This window comes from Phyllostomus hastatus, unplaced genomic scaffold (genome assembly GCF_019186645.2).
Source record: "Phyllostomus hastatus isolate PE091 unplaced genomic scaffold, TTU_PhHast_1.1 phas_scaffold_397, whole genome shotgun sequence".
Lineage (NCBI taxonomy): Eukaryota > Metazoa > Chordata > Mammalia > Chiroptera > Phyllostomidae > Phyllostomus > Phyllostomus hastatus.
In genome coordinates this window covers 2,008,922-2,027,267 of record NW_025334029.1, presented here as the reverse complement: position 1 = coordinate 2,027,267, position 18,346 = coordinate 2,008,922, and the positions used below count along the sequence as shown (strand labels likewise).

The 18,346-nt window shown below is 36.7% G+C and overlaps 1 protein-coding gene across 9 annotated transcripts in view; it reads right to left on the bottom strand.

Annotated features, from left to right (window-relative positions):
- FMR1 (FMRP translational regulator 1) overlaps nucleotides 1-18,346 on the bottom strand; it is a 63,561-nt gene that overhangs the window by 27,527 nt on the left and 17,688 nt on the right. For 7 of the 9 annotated variants that reach the window (XM_045820486.1, XM_045820491.1, XM_045820490.1 and 4 more), the window contains exons 2-7: nucleotides 17,892-17,944; nucleotides 13,808-13,901; nucleotides 11,184-11,255; nucleotides 10,755-10,903; nucleotides 8,938-9,031; nucleotides 8,740-8,856 (exon numbers count right to left, since the gene is read on the bottom strand). In XM_045820486.1, coding sequence (XP_045676442.1) covers nucleotides 8,740-8,856; nucleotides 8,938-9,031; nucleotides 10,755-10,903; nucleotides 11,184-11,255; nucleotides 13,808-13,901; nucleotides 17,892-17,944 — 579 coding nt within the window. Of the gene's footprint in view, nucleotides 1-8,739; nucleotides 8,857-8,937; nucleotides 9,032-10,754; nucleotides 10,904-11,183; nucleotides 11,256-12,925; nucleotides 13,006-13,807; nucleotides 13,902-17,891; nucleotides 17,945-18,346 lie in introns of those variants that run through there. The other 2 variants (XM_045820494.1, XM_045820489.1) reach the window with 2 other exon arrangements.

Here is an 18,346-nt window from a genome sequence, read left to right as displayed (position 1 = left end):
TGGTGAAATTGAAGCACTAATGAAAACACCCCCAGCACACAAAAGCTCTGGACCAGTCAGTTTCACAGGAGAATTTCACAAAATATTTAATTAAGAGCTAACCCCTATCCTTCTCAGACTATTCCAAAAACTCCAAGAAGAGGGGAGACTTCCAAACTCTTTTCATGAGGCCAGCATCATCCTAATCCAAAAACCAGATATAGACAGGAGAATGAAAGAACCCTACAGGCCAGTATCAACGATGAACAGAGATGAAAAATCCTCAACGAAATATTGGCAAACTGCATCCAGCAATACATTAAAAAGATCATGTATCATGATCAAGTGGGATTCGTCCCAGGCATGCAAGGATGGTACAATATCCCCAAATTAATAAATGGAATGCATCGTATAAACAAAAGAAAAGACAAAAATCACATGATCATATCAACAGAGGCAAAAAAAAAAACATTTGATAAGGTAAAGCACCTATTTGTGATAAAGATACTCAGCAAAGTGGGAGTAGAGGGAGCATTCTGCAACATAAGAGTCATATACGAGAAACCTACAGCCAACATCATACTCAGTGCACAAAACCTGAAAGTTTTCCCACTAAGGTCAGGAATAAGACTTTAACAAGATGTCCACTACTTATATTCCACATAGCAATGGAAGTCCTAGCCACAGAGATCAGGTGACATAAAGAAATAAAAGGCATCCAAACTGGAAAGGACAAAGTAAAACTGTCACTGATTACAGATAATATGATAGCGTACATAGAAAACCCTATAGACTCCACATAAAAACTACTTAACCTAGTAAGTGTTTTTGGCAAAACAGCAGGATACAAAGTCAAAATTTAGAAATCAAAACCATTTTTGCACACCAATAACGAAATACCAGAAATAGAAATCAGGGGAAAAAAATCCCATTTGCTATAGCAACAAGAAAAATAAAGTACCTAGGAATAAACCTAACCAAGGATATAAAAGACATGTACCCAGAAAACTAGAGAAGATAGAAGAAAGATATTGAGGAAGACACAAATAAATGGAAACATATACCATGTTCATGGAGTGGAAGAATAAGCATCATCAAAATGTCCAAAATACACAAAGCAGTTTATGGATTCAAGGCAATTCCTATTAAAATGCCAATGACATACTTCAGATATAGAACACACATTTCAAAAATTTCTTTGGAGCCATAAACAACCTCAAACAGCCGCATCAATTCTGAGAATGAAGTACTAAGTAGGAGAGATCACAATACCCGATATCAAAGTATATTAACATGCCACTGTAATGAAAACAAGTCTGGTACTAGCATAAGAACAGAAACAGATGAATGGAACAGAGGATAGAGCCCAGAAATAAACCCATGTCTCTATGGTCAATTAATATTCAACGGAGGGGGCAGAAGCATAAAATGGAGTAAAAATAGCTTCTTCAACAGATGGTGTTGGGAGAGGTGGACAGCTACATGCAAAAAAGGAAACCCGAGCACCAACTTATACCAACACAAAATAAATTCAAGGAGGACAGAAGACTTAAATATAAGTCACGACACCATAAAAGTCCTAGAGGAGAACATAGGCAGGAAACCTCAGATATTCCACGTAGCAATATTTTCACTGTTATGTCCCCTAGAGCAAGGGACATAAAGGAAAGAATAAACAAATAGGACTTCATCAAAATTAAAAGCTTCTGCACATCTAAAGAAAACATCTAATGAAAAGGGAACCAAATATATGAGAAAATATATTTGCCAATGATACCTTGGATAATGGTTTGATCTCTAAGTTTTTAGGAGTTCTGGCTAAGATGGAGGTGTAGGTAGAAACCCTTCACTTCCTTGCAGAACCAAAAGGAGGATAACCACCAATCTAAAAACAATAAACAACCACAAATGCCAGAAAATCAAACTGCGTGGAACTCCAACAACCACAGAATTAAAGAAACAGTCAACCAACTGGTAGGAGGGAGACAGGCAGACCAGCGGACATAGAGAACCTGGGGCAAGGAAGCAGACTGTGTGGATGGGGCTGGCACAGAGAACCCGCAGCAAGGCGGCAGACCGTGAAGGCAGGGCTAGCTGAACTGAGACTCAGAGCTGACTGTGGATTACGGTAGGGGTTGCCAGGGTGGGACTCATTCCCAGTTTCACAGTAGAGTTTGTTGGAAAGTGGGGCTAGAGCCCAGTAAGCAAGCCACATTGTTCCCTCTTTGACCCCGCCCTGACAGCATCACAACACATCAAAGAGGGTTGCCCTGCCCTGGAGAATACCTAAGGCCCCACCCCCTTACAACTTAGCAGGTATGCTAAGGCAAAGAAATATGGCCCAAATGAATGAACAGAGCAAAACTCCAGATAAAAACTACGCTATGAGCAGATAGCCAACCTATCTGACATGCAATTCAAAACAGTAATCAAGATGCTCACAGAAGTGATTGAGCTTGTTCAAAAATGGAAGAACAAATGAAGGACACCCAAAGTGAAATAAAGCAAAATATTCAGGGGACCAACAGTGACAGGAAGGAAACCAGGACTCAAATCAATGATTTGGAACAAAAGGAAGACATAAAATATCCAACTGGAACAGAATGAAGAAACGAGAATTCAAAAAAGTGAAGACAGATTTAGGAACCTCCAAGACAACTTTAAACATTCCAATATCTGAATTATAGGTGTGTCAGAAGGAGAACAACAGCAAGACATCAAAAACTTATTTGAGCAAATAATGACAGAAAACTTCCCCAATCTGGTCAAGGAAATAGACTTCCAGGAAGTCTAAGAAGCCCAGAGAGTCCCAAAGAAGTTGGACTCAATGAGGAACACACCAAGGCACATCATCATTAAGTTACCCAACATTGAAGATAAAGAGAGGATCTTAAAAGTAGCAAGAGGAAAGAAGATAGTTACCTACAAAGGAGTGCCCATAAGGCTATCAGCTAATTTCTCAAAAGAAACCTTGCAGGCAAGAAAGGGCTGGAAAGAAGTATTCCAAGTCATGACAGGCAAGGACCTATATCCAAGATTACTCTATCCAGCAAAGCTATCATTTAGCATGGAAGGGCAGATAAAGTGCTTCCCAGATAAGGTCAAGTTAAAGGAGTTCATGATCACCAAGCCCTTATGATATGAAATGATAAAGGAACTTATCTAAGAAATTGAAGATGATCAAAAACCATTAACAGCAAAATGACAACAAACTCACAACTATTAACAACTGAACCTAAAAAAAAAAAAAGGCAAACAAATACTAAGCAAACAACTAGAACAGGAACAGGACCAGAGAAATGGAAATCACTTGGAGGGTTTTCAGTGGGGAGGGAGAGGAGAAGAACGGGGGCAAAGGTACAGGGAATAAGAAGCATAATTAGTAGGCATAAAATAGATGGAGAGAGGTTAATAATGGTATAGGAAACAGAAAAGTCAAAGAACTTAGAAGTACAACCCATGAATATGAACTAAGGGGGGAACGCTGGAGGGTTGAGGGGTGCAGGGGGGAGGGAGGATAGAGGGGGAAAATTGGGAGAACTGTAATAGTATAATTAATAAAGTATACTTAAAAATAATATATATGCTAAAAAGTTTTTAAATGTATCGATAAATACCATATGATCTCCCCTATACATAGGACCTAATCAACAAAACAAAGAAGCAAAAATATAACCAGAGACACTGAAATAAAGAAAAAACTGACAGTAACTAGAGGAGAGGGGGGAGGGGGGTAACAGGAGATAAAAGGGGAAGAAGGGTCATGAAGGAACATATATAAAGGACTCAAGGACAAACCAAAGGGGAGTAAGATTGAGGGTGGGAGGTGGGGCTTGGTGTGGCAGGGGAGAACCTTGGGGGTAAAATAAAGACAACTGTACTTGAAAACAATGCAAAAAATGTTGGTACAGTAATTAAATTAAATTGAATAGTTAAAGAATGTGAAAGATTTACAACTTATCTTACATATGCTCCTGCCACCTAAAATGAGGTAAAAGTGTATAAGACTTTGTGATCTGGATCTGCAAGTATGATGGAATCTTTCAAATATTCACTGATGACTATAAACTAAGTTAAACACCCATAACTTGTGGATAACCATTCTCTTTAGATCATATTATCATAATTTAATATTTAGTCCTAATATGCCATTAATGAAACCCAAATACATTAGTGGCTAACGTTGAAAAATGAAAATTTCTTATATGAATGTGTGTATCTCTTTATTATATTAATAGTGAAGACAGGCATGCATACTAGTTCCTCATTCAGCACGCATGATAATTTGAATGAGTACAATTACCATAAAGAATTTTAAATGTATAATATCTGACTTTCGGCCAAGATGGAGGTGTAGGTAGATACACTTTGCCTCCTTACACAACCAAAAGAAGGATAACAACAAATTTAAAAACAAAAACCCAAACTGTGACAAAATTGAACTGTACAGAAGTCCAACAACCAAGGAGTTAAGGAAAAAATATTCATTCAGACTGGTAGGAGCGGCAGAGACGGGCAGCCAGGGCACAGAAGATGCACAGCAAGGTGGCAGGTGTAGGACTGCGCATTCCCACATTTGCATGCAGATAAACTGGGAGGAACAACTGAGGAGAAACACAGACCGCACAAACCAGAGTTCCAGCGCAGAAAAAGAAAGTCTCAAAACCTCTGGCTATAAAAACCTGTGGGGTTTGTGACAGCAGGATAAATTTCCAGTCTCATAGGAGAGTTTGTTGCAGGGACCTACAGGGTCATAGAACAAACCCACCCATCTGGGAATCAGCACCAGATAAGCCCAATTCGCTTGTGGGTAGCAGAGGAAGTGACTGAAAGCCTGCTGAGGTCCCAGCAAGCAGCTTTGTTCCCTCTCAGACCCCTCCCCCACATACACTGTAACAATACAGTGACTTGGGTTGCCACACCCTGGCCAATAACTATGGCTCCACCCATTACAACATAACAGGTGTGCTAAGTGAAAGACATTTGGCCTAAATGAAAGAACAGTTAAAACTCCAAAACTAGAACTGCGTGATGAAGAGAGAACCAACCTATCAGATGCACAGTTCAAAACACTGGTAATGAGGACACTTAGAGAAATGATTGAGTGTAAACGCAAAATAGAGGTAAAAGTGAAGGATGTGGCAAGTGACATGAAGAAAATACACGGAGAACCAACACTGAAAGGAAGGAAACTGGGACTCCAATCAATGATTTGGACCAGAAGGAAGAAAGAAACATTCTACCAGAACAGAATGAAGAAGCAAGAATTCAAAAAAAAAAAAAAAAATGAGGATAGGCTTAGGAAGCTCTGGGACAACTTGAAAAATTCCAACATCTGAATCATAGGGGTGCCAGAAGGAGAAATGGAAGAGCAAGAAATTGAAAACTTATTTGAAGAAATAATGAAGGAGAACTTCCCCAATCTGGTGAAGGAAATAGACTTCCAGGAAGTCCAGGAAGCTCAGAGAGTCCCAAAGAAGTTGGACCCAAGGAGGAACACACTAAGGCACATCATCATTACATTACATAAGATTAAAGATGAAGAGAGTCTTAAAAGCAGCAAGAGAAAAAGAGTTACCTACAAAAGAGTGCCCATTAGACTACCAGCTTATTTCTCAAGAGACCTTGCAGGCAAGAAGGGGCTGGAAAGAAGTATTCCAAGTTATGAAAGGCAAACACCTACATCCAAGATTACTTTATGCAGCAAAGCTTTCATTTAGATTGGAAGAGCAGATAAAGTGCTTCTCAGATCTGGTCAAGTTAAAGGAGTTCATCATCACCAAGCCCTTACTATATGAAATGTTAAAGGGACTTATCTAAAAAAAGAAGTTCAAAACTATGAACAGCAAAATGACAACAAACTCACAACTATCAAAAATTGAACCTAAAAAAACAAAAACAAAAACAAACTAAGCAAACAACTAGAACAGAAGCAGAATCACAGGAATGGAAATCACATGGAGGGTTATCAGTGGAAAGGGAGTGGGGTCGGGGGAGGGCGGTACGTGGATATTGGGGGAAAAGGTAAGGGAATAAGCAGCATAATTGGCAGGTATAATATAGACAGGGGGAGGTTAAGAATAGTTTAGGGTAAGGAGAATCCAAAGAAGTTATGCGTACAACCCAAGGACATGAATGAAGGGGACAGGGAATGTTGGTCTGAGGGGAATAAAGGGGAGAAAAAAAAATCAGGACAAATGTAATAGCATAACCAATAAAATATAATTTAAAAAGTATAATACCTTTTTTGTAGATTAGCTTAACAGAATGTATCAAATATTTGTAGGAGTTTTTAAGAAAATTTTTTTTAGTTTGGGTTCATTTACCTAGTTTATTATTTTCATTGATAATGCACTGATACATGATAAGCCCAAGGTATAATAATAGTTCATTTAAGAATTAGATGTCTAAGATGTCTAACAAGAGGCATATATTTCCATCATACAATGAAAAGTAAGGAGGTTGTTTTGAACTGAAAGTTATGAGATAATCACTACTAAAGAATCCACCAACTAAAGTCCTAGAGGAGAACATAGGCAGGTGAATCTCAGATATGACACGCAGCAACATTTTTATTGATATGTCCCCTAGAGCAAGGGACATCAAGGAAAGAGTAAACAAATGGGACCTCATCAAAATTAAAAGCTTCTGCACAGCTAAAGAAAACAGTATTAAAATTAAAAGAGGATCCACTGTATGGGAAAACATATTTGTCAATGATACCTCAGACAAGGGTTTAATCTCCAAAATATATAAAGAACTTACATGACTCCACTCTAAGAAGACAAGCAACCCAATTAAAAAATGGGTAAAGGACTTGAACAGACACTTCTCCAAGGAGGACACAGAGGATCCGGAGGCACAGGAAAAGATGTTCAATATTGCTAGCTATCAGAGATGCAAATTAATACCACAATGAGATACCACTTTGCATTGGTCAGAATGGCCATCATAAAGCAACAAACAACAAGTGTTGGAGAGGTTGTGGAGAAAAGCCAACCCTTAGTGCACTGTTGGTGGGATTGCACACTGGTACAACCACTATGGAAAACAGTATGGAATTTTCTCAGAAAACTAAAAATGGAGCTGCTTTTTGACCCAGCAATTCCACTGCTGGGATTATATCCTAACAACCCTGAAACACCAATCCAAAAGAACCTATGCACCCCAGTCTTCATAGCAACACAATTTACAATAGCCAAGTGCTAGAAGCAACCTAAGTGCCCATCAGTAAATGAATGGATCAAAAAACTAGGGTATATTTACACAGTGGAATTTTATGCAGCAGAAAGAAAGAAGGAGCTCCTACCCTTTGCAACAGCCCGGATGGATCTGGAAAGCATTATGCTAAGCAAAATAAGCCAGGCAGTGAAAGACAAATACCATATGATCTCACCTTTAATAGAATCCTAAATAACAAAACAAACAAACAAGCAAAATATAACCAAAGACACTGAAATAGAGAACAGGCTGACAGTGACCAGAGGGGAGAGGGGAGGGAATTTCAGGGGCATTTAAGGGGAATTTCAGGGGGAAAGGGGAAGGGTTTACAGGAACAAATATAAAGGACACATGGACAAAAACTAGGGGGGGTGGAAATGGGAGGGAGGTGGGGAGGGATGGGAGAGTGAGCTGGGATGGGAGTAAAGGATTAAAACTATACTTAAATAATGATTAAAATAATCTTTTTTAAAAAAGAAAAATAGATATAAAAGTAAAAAAATTAAAAAAGAACAAAATTCCTTTGTATTCTCAAGCGTATCCATCATAAATTCATAATCTGTTAGTAAATATCTTTGTTCTTTAAAAAAAAAGTTCAATTAAAAAATACTTTAGTAATCAAGGGGCACATTTACTAGAAATCTGCCATAAATGTTAAATATCAATGTGATTAAAAGCAATCTTATATTGAAAAAAAAAAAAAAAGAATCCACCAACTTATCAACACAAGGGCATTAAGAAAGAATGAGAGTAAAAACCCATTTAACAGACCTCTGTGGCCACAAGGAAAGCAAAGTAATGAAAGGAGATATACCAACAGAAGATTCAAATGTCTCCTCTGTTTCTAAGAGTTTAGAAAGCACACATCAAACTGGAAGGTGGCAAGTTTCACAGGATTTTACAAGAATACAGTCTTGACTATTTTCTCTCTTAAAATGTAGTTTGGAACTCCTTTTTTTAAAACTTAGTTTCTATTGTAATGGATGGAAGTACTAGATAGTTGTCAATGAAAACAAATGTATGGTGATAGAAATTATTGAAGGATTAACAAAAGCAGATAAAATGCACTGTAAGAGATGAAATAGTAAGTAAGAGAAATAGCTTCTGGCAGGAATCTGAAGACAGGACTTCTGAAGAGTGACAACTAATTAGAATGAAGAAGATCTATACCCTTTTAAACAGAGATAAACATACATAATGAAAAGAATATGATTTGATATTTAAATACTCTCTAATAGTTTATTGATAATGTAATATGGAAGAAGCATTTTCTTGTTTTATTAGCAGCTTTGATGAAATTCTAGTAAAAGCAAGTTCTAGAAGTTCCTTAATATACATAACTGTTGCTTAATTTTAAAGTCTCATGCTAAAAAACTTTAGTATGATTATGTTTGGCCTGATTTAATTTTTTAAATATAAAATATAAGGAATTGCTAACAAACACTAAATAAAGAACAATCAGCCCTTATTCAAGTTTTGTAACTGAACAGCTACCATTTCTAGAAAGCATTACAAGCAGCACTAGGGAAAGCCACATACCTCTAACTGCTTACTGGCTTCTTCATTTCTCAGTATCAGAGACAGCTTAGTACGCAGACTCCGAAAGTGCATGTCAATCAGCATGTGTGCTCGCTTTGAGGTGACTTCATTGACAGACTAAAAGATATAAAGTAACACCATTATTATCAAAGCAAATGTCCCAAATAATGAACACCAAAATAAGGCAAAAACACTCACCAAAATGACAAGCTGATAATTTTCTGGATCATAAGTTACAGAAAACGCTCCAACTGCCTTTTTAAAGTCCTTATGTGCCGATTCTTTGGCACACCTAAAAATAAATACCCATTGTAAAATTAAGATGAATGATTATCAACTATTGGCATAAATATATGCAGAGAGATCTGTACTTAGAATTGTGGACTCAAATTTGATGATTTATGCAAGATATACTATATCTATTTAAAGGTTTAGTTCCTTTGCTGTGAACCTCTGAAATACTCAACTTAATCAAGCATTTGAGGTTATACGGAAAGGAAAAAAAAAAACAGTTATGTGCTTAAGGGATTATGGATGTTCTGATATTACCAAAAGTGACATATTTAGGGAAGCCATTCTTCCTTTGCAGACTTCCTCATTTCAACTAAATATAAGTAATATTCTTAACTGTTGAAAACTGTTGGGGATAGCTACAGGGGACCCAATTTTGTTTTGTTGTTCCTTTTGTAAAGAAAAACTGCTGACCAGTTTAAGAGAAGGAAATATACATGAATCACAAGGCACAAAACTGCACATGCCTATGAAATCTGTATAGTCAAAATGCAAGATTCCTATGCATTTTGAACTGCACATTAATGTTTAAAGTGCAGCATGCCCAAATCAAACTTACTATATCCCTTGGATACAATCTTTAAAAATCTCTTAACTGAAAAGTCTTTAAGCACCCTGGCTGGCGTAGCTCAGTGGATTGAGTACGGGCTGCGCGCGGGCTGCGAACCAAAGTGTCGCAGGTTTGATTCTCAGTCAGGGTACATGCCTGGGTTGCCGGCCATGACCCCCAGCAACCGCACATTGATGTTTCTCTCTCTCTTTCTCCTTCCCTTCCCTCTCTAAAAATAAATAAATAAAATCTTAAAAAAAAAATAAATAAAAAGTCTTTAAGCCTTACTCCAGATCAAGATACAGATGATCTTTGGGAAAAAGGACTCATGGACAACATTGTGGTGATTGCAGTGGGGGAGGGAGGTATAAGGGGACTAAATGGTAATGGGGAAAAATACAATAAAAAAAAGAGGATGCCAAAGAAAGATACACACATGCACACACACGCACTCACACACCTCCATTCCCTTCAAGTAGGGATTGTGACCATCTCCTATTCAGAGGGCCTGTAGGTGGGAAGTTGATGGGGGAGAAAGATACGCCCCCATATCTCTGCCTGCCCTTGCCCACTGCCCCATTCCTGCAGCTCCTGGCCTGGGACCTTCCCTGTTCATCCCACTGAACCTTCGGGGAGGACAGGCAGGAACAAAGGAAGAGTCCTCAGCCCAGCCACAAACATGTGCCAGCACTGACCCCACCTCTCACAGCCATGCACACCACATGCAGGTCTCCCTGCTGACACATAGCCCCAAAACATGTCCCTGTAAAAAAAAAAAAAAAAAGATAAGAGATGATCTTTTCAAGCTTCATTAGCTCTAGTTATTACATATTTATCTGAAAATATTAGCTAAAAGGGAAAAAACCTGGAGTAATCTTCATTGTCTAGAATTTGATTTGTGACTTATGACAAAATCTGTATGAATCAGTTCAAAATCTTAAAAGCCTGTGAACAAAGTAAGTTTATTTTAGAAAACAAATGTACATTAGCCAGGTATCCAGACAAGTAGGTTTAAACAAGTGCAATGCTGGTTTAATTATATAACTGGACACTTTTTTGCAAACCATTTTCACTGAATTAAAAAACTGATTTTTTCTTATTTTAAAATGTTTACTCTTATAAACTAATTGCTCATCACCGGTACATTCTCAGCATTTCTTGCATATCAACTTACATTTGTCGTAAGTCTTCTGGCACATCCAATTTGATTTTATGAAAAGTATCTTTTGTGGCAGGTTTGTTGGGATTAACTGATCGTAGACGTTCAATTGTGACAATTTCGTTGTACGTAGCATCACATGCTGCATATTCAATCACGTAAAACTGAGAGAAATAAATAAAATTCATTCCTGGTCATAGCGTTTAAAGTAAGAGCAATAAGCTATACCTATTCAGCAATTTTTTTAATTCTCTAGAGTATAAAAACTGTATTTGATCAACTAACTGAAACACATGAAACATACTAAACATGTAGAGAAAACAGTTTAATAAAATGACTCAAGTTATTTATTTCTTTAAAATACAAATCCAGGCTGAACTGTTGTACCTGAGTTTAGAAAAGAGATACAGTATAGGAAAAAATGTTAAATATGCATTTTCCTACCTCACCCTTTATCATCCTCACTTTAGCTAACCACCAACAGCAAGGCTCTTTTTCATTTGCTCTGGAATAAACCTACACAAAGATTACAACAGAATATTTCATGATTAACATCATTCAGAAATTTATAGATCAGACATTGAGGAAAATTTTTAAAAATGACCTTAGGTGTCTTTCAAACCCATATGCTGTATCCTTAAACTAGATGGTACCTCTATAGCTAGACAGAGCTACATAATCGGTAACTGCCTGATTACCTGAGAGAGCCCTGTAAAGAGCTTTTCTATTTCTGTTTTAATTCAGCAATAAGCTGACTATTCATAAACCTGGGCATACTTTTCTTCAGTACTTTGAAAGTTAAAAAAAAAATCTAAAAATGTACAAACTTTTTTTTTTTTTATTTTAATAAGCAAGTAACTGGAAGTCACTGATCCGGGCCTATATCTGGCTGCATGGTCACTAAATAAATGGATAAGGCTGCAGACTACTCACAGCCCACTAAAAATACCATCCTGGCATTCATGTCTCCTAGGGACTGAATGAACAGATCCTTGGTCACTCGCTGGTCTCTTGTACCCTCTCCACTAAAATGGACAACTCCATGTTGGCAATCCTCTGGATACCACCTTCCTGCTCTTACACACTGTGCATCAGTTCTTCTAACCACTCTCTCTCGTGACCACTTCAAAGTTCATTTACGATGTGCAGCATGGAACCTTTTGTGAAAACACTAGCAAATCAAAGTTAATAAGAAAAAAGATAATATAGTATACATAGACAAGCAGTAATAATCAGAAGCAGAAAGAAGAAGCAAGGAGGACAAGGGGGGTGAGGAGGAGCGAACAGAGAGAAGTACAGAGCCTAAGGCTAACAAGGAACTCAATGCCCCAACTCTTATCTTCCTTTTACAACTGAAGTTAATAGTTACACAGGTGACTAAATACAACTTAACCCAACCTACCTTTCCCTCTTCCACCCACGACTTCTTAACTATGTTCTAGCCAGAGAAATAACCTGGTAATTGTTATGTAAAACAAAGAGGTCATCCCTGCAACAGTGTCTCATTGATCCCCACCTGTCTGTGACTAGGTTGGAGGAAAAAAGCCCCTCTATCCATTCATATTATGAGAATTTCTGATACATACAGATCAAAATACCTGGTGTCTTACCTCTTTTATAACTTAAAATTAATGGATATATCATACAGTGAATAAACACAACTTAATTTAACCTACCTTTCCCTCTTGCTACCATCATTTCCTTTCAACTCTGCTCTAGCCAGAGCAATAACCTGTTATGTCAGGCAATATTGTGAGGTCAACCTAGCAACAGTGACTCATTGGTCACCACCTGTCATGTGATACAATTGAGAAAAAGTTCCCTTTATCCAACCAAACACTATTATGAACAATCCTAATATAGACAGACCAAAAGTCCTGATTCTTGCCTTCAGGGAGCTTGTAGTCTGCTGAAGAAAATGAATATTTAAAGGTCTTCAAATATAAATAGTGTTTAGTTCCCTACTGGGATCCCTCACAAAACTGAGCCCAGTTCCTTACACCTAGTAGGCACTGAGTACATTTTTGGTAAATAAATAGTACTTTAATCTATTTCTGATTTCAAATTGTAGAGAAAAGAACAGAGACCTGAATATCCAGAGAACCTCTCTGAGCACTCTCCAAAATAGCACTCCTGCCCCTATATCACCTTCTATCCTCTTACTTATTTTTCTTCCTAGGACTTACACCTGCCATGTTAGCAATCCTCATTAGAATGTGACCTCATCAAAGGCAGGGACTCTTCTGTTTCACTGCATCGTCTGTACCTAGCACAGAAAATAAGAATTCAAATACCTAGTACATTTAACCTTACCTGTACAAATGTCTACTTAGCTGCTTCCTTAATACCACAAATATGCATAAAGTTGCAACTACTAACAAGGCATTGTGAAGAAAGAAGCAGCTTAAAACAGAGTGTGTGAAAGGGGAGGAAAGAGAGGAAACTACAGAGACCAATTATAATATAAACTGGACCCAAGTGCCTTAAGTCCACCCAACCCCAAATTTTCATTAACTAGAGAAAGCACTAATGCAATGTTTCTGTTAATTATGTTACATTTCCACAGCACTCTTTGGTCAAACACATCAATGGCACATGAGCTGCTGGTTCACAGCATACCCTGTGAAAAGATGTTTTACCTATATGTGTACAGACTAAAACTCATAGATGACTTTTTAAAAATATACCAGGAGGATTTACTACTACTTATATAAATCCTATGATGAAGCTCTATGATAAAGTCATGATTTTTTTTCCTTTGTAAACTAATTTTCCTAATCCAAAGATTCAGAGATTGAGGAAAGTGAGAAAATAAGTAATAGTGGGCAAAAGAAATGAGTGGTGATTTTTCAAGACATGCCCAGACTGCTGCTCAGGCAGCCACATTTAAGCATCATGCATTATTTCAAATCATTATTAAGACAGCTCAATCAAAGGCTCATATCCATCACAGCTAAAATTCTCAAGGTAGTTTTAAAGTTTTAAAGATAAGGGGTACAAAAGGCATAGGCAGTTTAAATGCTCCCATTCCTTCAGTGTTTAATAACTTGATGACATGAGAAACTTACCTCAACTTCATCACTTTCATTTATATCTTTATTATAACCTACAGGTGGTGGGAATCTCACGTCATGGAATGGAATCTGCCTCTCTGGCTGCCAGCTGCAAGTAAACAAAACACATAATTATTTAGCCAGCTTTTCTGTTTAATGAAAACAATGACCATGATACCATCAACTTTGGTTAGGTATGACCTTCTGGTAATCTAATTTAAAGAAGCAAGTGCTTTAAAACTGTCAGTATTTTGGGAAGTGGGGCTTAAGGGCAACATAGAGACATTTCAACAAAGTCTGCATGCAGCACAACAGCCTTGTAGTTTTCTATTTGGAATATTTATCTAAACACAACAGATCAACATTATAATTTCCCAAATGAGCCTTTTTCCCCAATAATTCCAACCTTTAAGAGTTCTAAATTTAAGGCCACAACAGCAATGTCCTTTGATGCTTAAATTAAATGTTAGTATCAGTAAGTGTTAGTAATATCATCACCAGACTTCTACTTGCAAAGGAATTTTAACCACATTCCAATTACCACAAAAACTGGTACTAAATGCCCCCTAATTCCCAAGCAAAATGGGGCAGTCAGCACATCAGCAATTCAGAACTCACTTTTCCCCATTTAAATTTTAGATCCCACGAGGTGGTCAATTCTTGCCATGGATAGCTGACTGCTGATCAGTATGACCTACCAGCATGCACTGGCCTTGGTGGGGTCTTCTAAACCACCGAAACCCAGTGGAGACAGCCTATAGGAGTTTGGTAAGTTAACTATGTCTTTAATTTAAAATGACATGAAACAATTTTGAAAAACCCCAAATTATTCTATTATATCCACAATGATATGAAACACTTAAAGACAATCTTTGCAAAAACACTGGAGGATTCAACCGCTAGAGCAGTCATTTCCATTTTTATTTTGTTTTTAACTAAAGAGCTTTCTAAGTAAAATCCTATAAAGGAAAGTGCATTTTTTAAAAAAAAGAAGAGATATAAGACAGGAGGGTAGGTAAGTCAGAATTTGTGGAAATCTGATTAGGGCCTATATTAGACTGAACTCTTTCCCTGAATTATACACACTTGAAAACCATAAAACAAACAAACAAAAAAACTGCCTTTACCTCAGAAAAGCCTTTTTAAACTTACTGAAAAAACAGTAACTTTTAACATGTTACATACTCTGGCTTCTCTTCGGAATATATAAATCTTTCACCTTTTAACATGTTACAAATTCACTGATAATCTGGTAAGATTGGTAAAGCAAATAATAATATACAATATTATTTTCTTAGTTCAAATAAGGAACAATTATTTTAAGTCTTACATGTACAAAGATAAAAATTCAAATTCTTTATTCAAAAAATGTAAAGGCCCTGGCCAGGTAGCTCAGTTGGTAGAACATGGTCCCCGTATGCCAAGATTGCAGGTTTGAATCCTGGTCAGGGCAAGAATCAACAAATAAATGCATAAGTAAGTGGAAAAACAAATCAATGTTTCTATCTCTTCCCCGCTCTAAAAAGTCAATAAAAAAATGTGAAATAGGGAAGGTAAAAACAAAGCATCTAAAACAGTTTGGTATTATTGTAATAGGATGTTTTAATTAAAAGAAAGGGTAAATATAGTCTGAAGTTTTATAAAATATTAAGGCTTTTTAAAAAGAAAATCAAAAAGAAAACAAAGGGCAAAGAGACTACTTTGGTAGGACCCTATCAAATCCTGGTGATATGCTTAAACCCAGTGTTGACTCTCAAACATATTTCATGAACTCAAGGAAAAACAGTTTATTTCAAATTCCACACATGACAGATAGTTTGAAGAGAAACTTTTATACAGCTATGGTATACGAGAGAAGCAGGAGGGAGGTCATAATAATTTCATGTTTATAGCAGAACTCTGATTGAAAATAAAAGAGAACTGATGTGATAAATCCGTGTGTAAACAAAGATATACTGTTAAATGAAGAGAAAATGACTGCTTAGTGTTAATACTCTAGAGATTAGGGACTACAGGAAAAACTAAGAGTGGCAAATAAAGATAACTCTCCTTTTAGGGGAAACAGTGTTTACCTAGTGATGGAAGCAAGCAGTAAAGAATATAATTACAAGGAAAAAAATTACTCTCCAAGTTATCAAAGATTTGTCCATAAGACATGTGACACTGTTGTCTAGAGTATAACTTTAGATACCAGAAACAACAAAGAGGCAGATTTGGAACTATAGGATCTACGTATTCTGTGAGAGGTAGTCTGTAATTTGGACAGAAATTATTAGTCTAGAGCTAACAGTAGGGTCAGATACACTAAGTCATTTTTATCTCTATCCCCCTAAATGTATTTCATGCATCACAGGACACTACTTTGTTCTGTTGATAGGTAAAATAATTTGCAAACAATCCACTTACAGTATGTGTGGGCCAAATACTATTATTGTTATATATTTTAAAATATTTTATTTATTTATTTTTTAGAGAGGAGAAGACAGAGAGGAGGGAGAGAAACATCAATGTGTGTGGTTGGTTGCCTCTCACGCACACCCTACTAGGGACCTGGCCCACAACCCAGGCATGTGCTCTGACTGGGAATTGAACAGGCGACCCTTTGGTTCACACTCCAGCACTCAATCCACCAAGCCACACCAGCCAGGGCTCCAGATACTATATTTTAACAGATTTATTGACATATTCACATACCATATAATCTATCCACTTAAGTGTATGTAAAATTTAATGGTTTTAAGTATATTAAAAGATATGTGCAACTGTTACCAGCCAATTTTAGAACATATTCATTGCCTCAAAAACACTATACTCTTTAGCTGTGGTTCCCTATTCCCCCATTTCTAAGCAATCACTAATCTATTTCTTCTCTCTATAAATTTGTAATTTGCTTTTGTTATACTATTAATTATCTTGGTACATAAAAGCCAAAATATTACAATTGTTGAGCATTCTTCAGAGTTCAGTAAAATTAAGAGTCAGTAAGATTATGACCACATCTATACTTTGGCTAAGGAGTTTATTATACTTCACAATCTTGAATGGCTACTCTGAAAACAGCCTTTATTAGCAATCAAAAATTTTAGTCAACATAAATACAGAGAACAGAATGACAGTTTGTCAGAAGGGAGGGGGTAGGAGGACTGCACAAAAAGAGTGAAGGAATTAATCAGTATAAATTGGTAGTTATAGAATAGTCATAGAGATGTGGATTGTAGCATAGGGAATACAGCGTCATAATGACTGTGTGCAGCCAAGTGGGTCCTTGGGACACTGGAGGGATCACTCTATAAAGTGCATGATTTTCTGGCCACTTTGCTATACATCTGAAACTGGTACAAAATGTGGACTATAATTAAAAAAAAAATTTAGTCAAGAGACTTGTCTCCCCCAATAAAATGTTAACATCTATATTATTGATGCTTTCATATAGCTAATGTTCCTAGGCCTGTAAGTATTTTTATTTATGCATCTGGCAGAAGAAAGCAAAAAAAAAAAAATTCAGTTACCACTACTATTGATTATAAATATAAGAAACAGATAAAAAATAACTTAATGGGTAAACATGATTATTTCCAATAAAATATACTAAGTAATGGCCTGATGGAAGGGGGGCAAAGGCTGGGTAGAGGTGGGAAAAGGGTGGGGGAAATGGGGACATCTGTAATACTGTCAACAATAAAAATAAAGTAAAAAAACATAATAGAAAACTAATACCACTGATTTTAGATTTAATGTTACAAAATTCATGTCAATTTTCTAATACCCATGAATCCATTCACTTTAATCTTTTAACAATTACAAACATTCCTATACAAACTCTCGATACTAATACAAAAGGATCTGGTTTCTTTCTTCACATTCAAGGAAACTGAGATGTAAGGATCAAAATTATACAAACAGGATCTCTGAGGTCTCTTGGAACAGTTTTTCCATTGGTTTAATGTGGAATTGTTCAGGAACTTCCTGGTTAGTAACATGAAGATCCATTCCTGGAAAACACTCAAACTAGGCTTAATTTATTTTAGTGAGGAGTAAAAAGAATAATTAGCATAAAATATAAAAGAACCTGAACCTAAAATTGTATCAAGACACTTACTTGTTTTCAAACGCAACGGTTATTGAATCTTCATGAACATCCTTTACAAATGCCTGTAAAAAGAAAAGTTAAATTAACTTCTAAACCTAAAGACCATTTGTTTTTAAATTTTACAGACACCAAACATTTTTTGTTTAAGAATAAAATGGAGCTTCAAATGAAAGTTTGTAATTTTGTGGGAATAATTCATTCATGAATCACATCCATATGTAGCCACCTACTATGTGTTAGGCCCTAGGAATACTGATTAGTTAAAACAAAACATGAAAAAAAGTACTCCAGAGTTCTGTATGCAATAGCAGAGGGGAAGGAGAGGCCGACAGAGGGAGGGACACAGTAAACTGAAAATTACAATGCTGGTAGTGAGTGCAAAGCTGAAGGTATGCTTTAGGCGTCAATTATTTTAAACTATAAAACTTGTTCCAGAGCTGTATGTCAGCCAGTATAGATATATT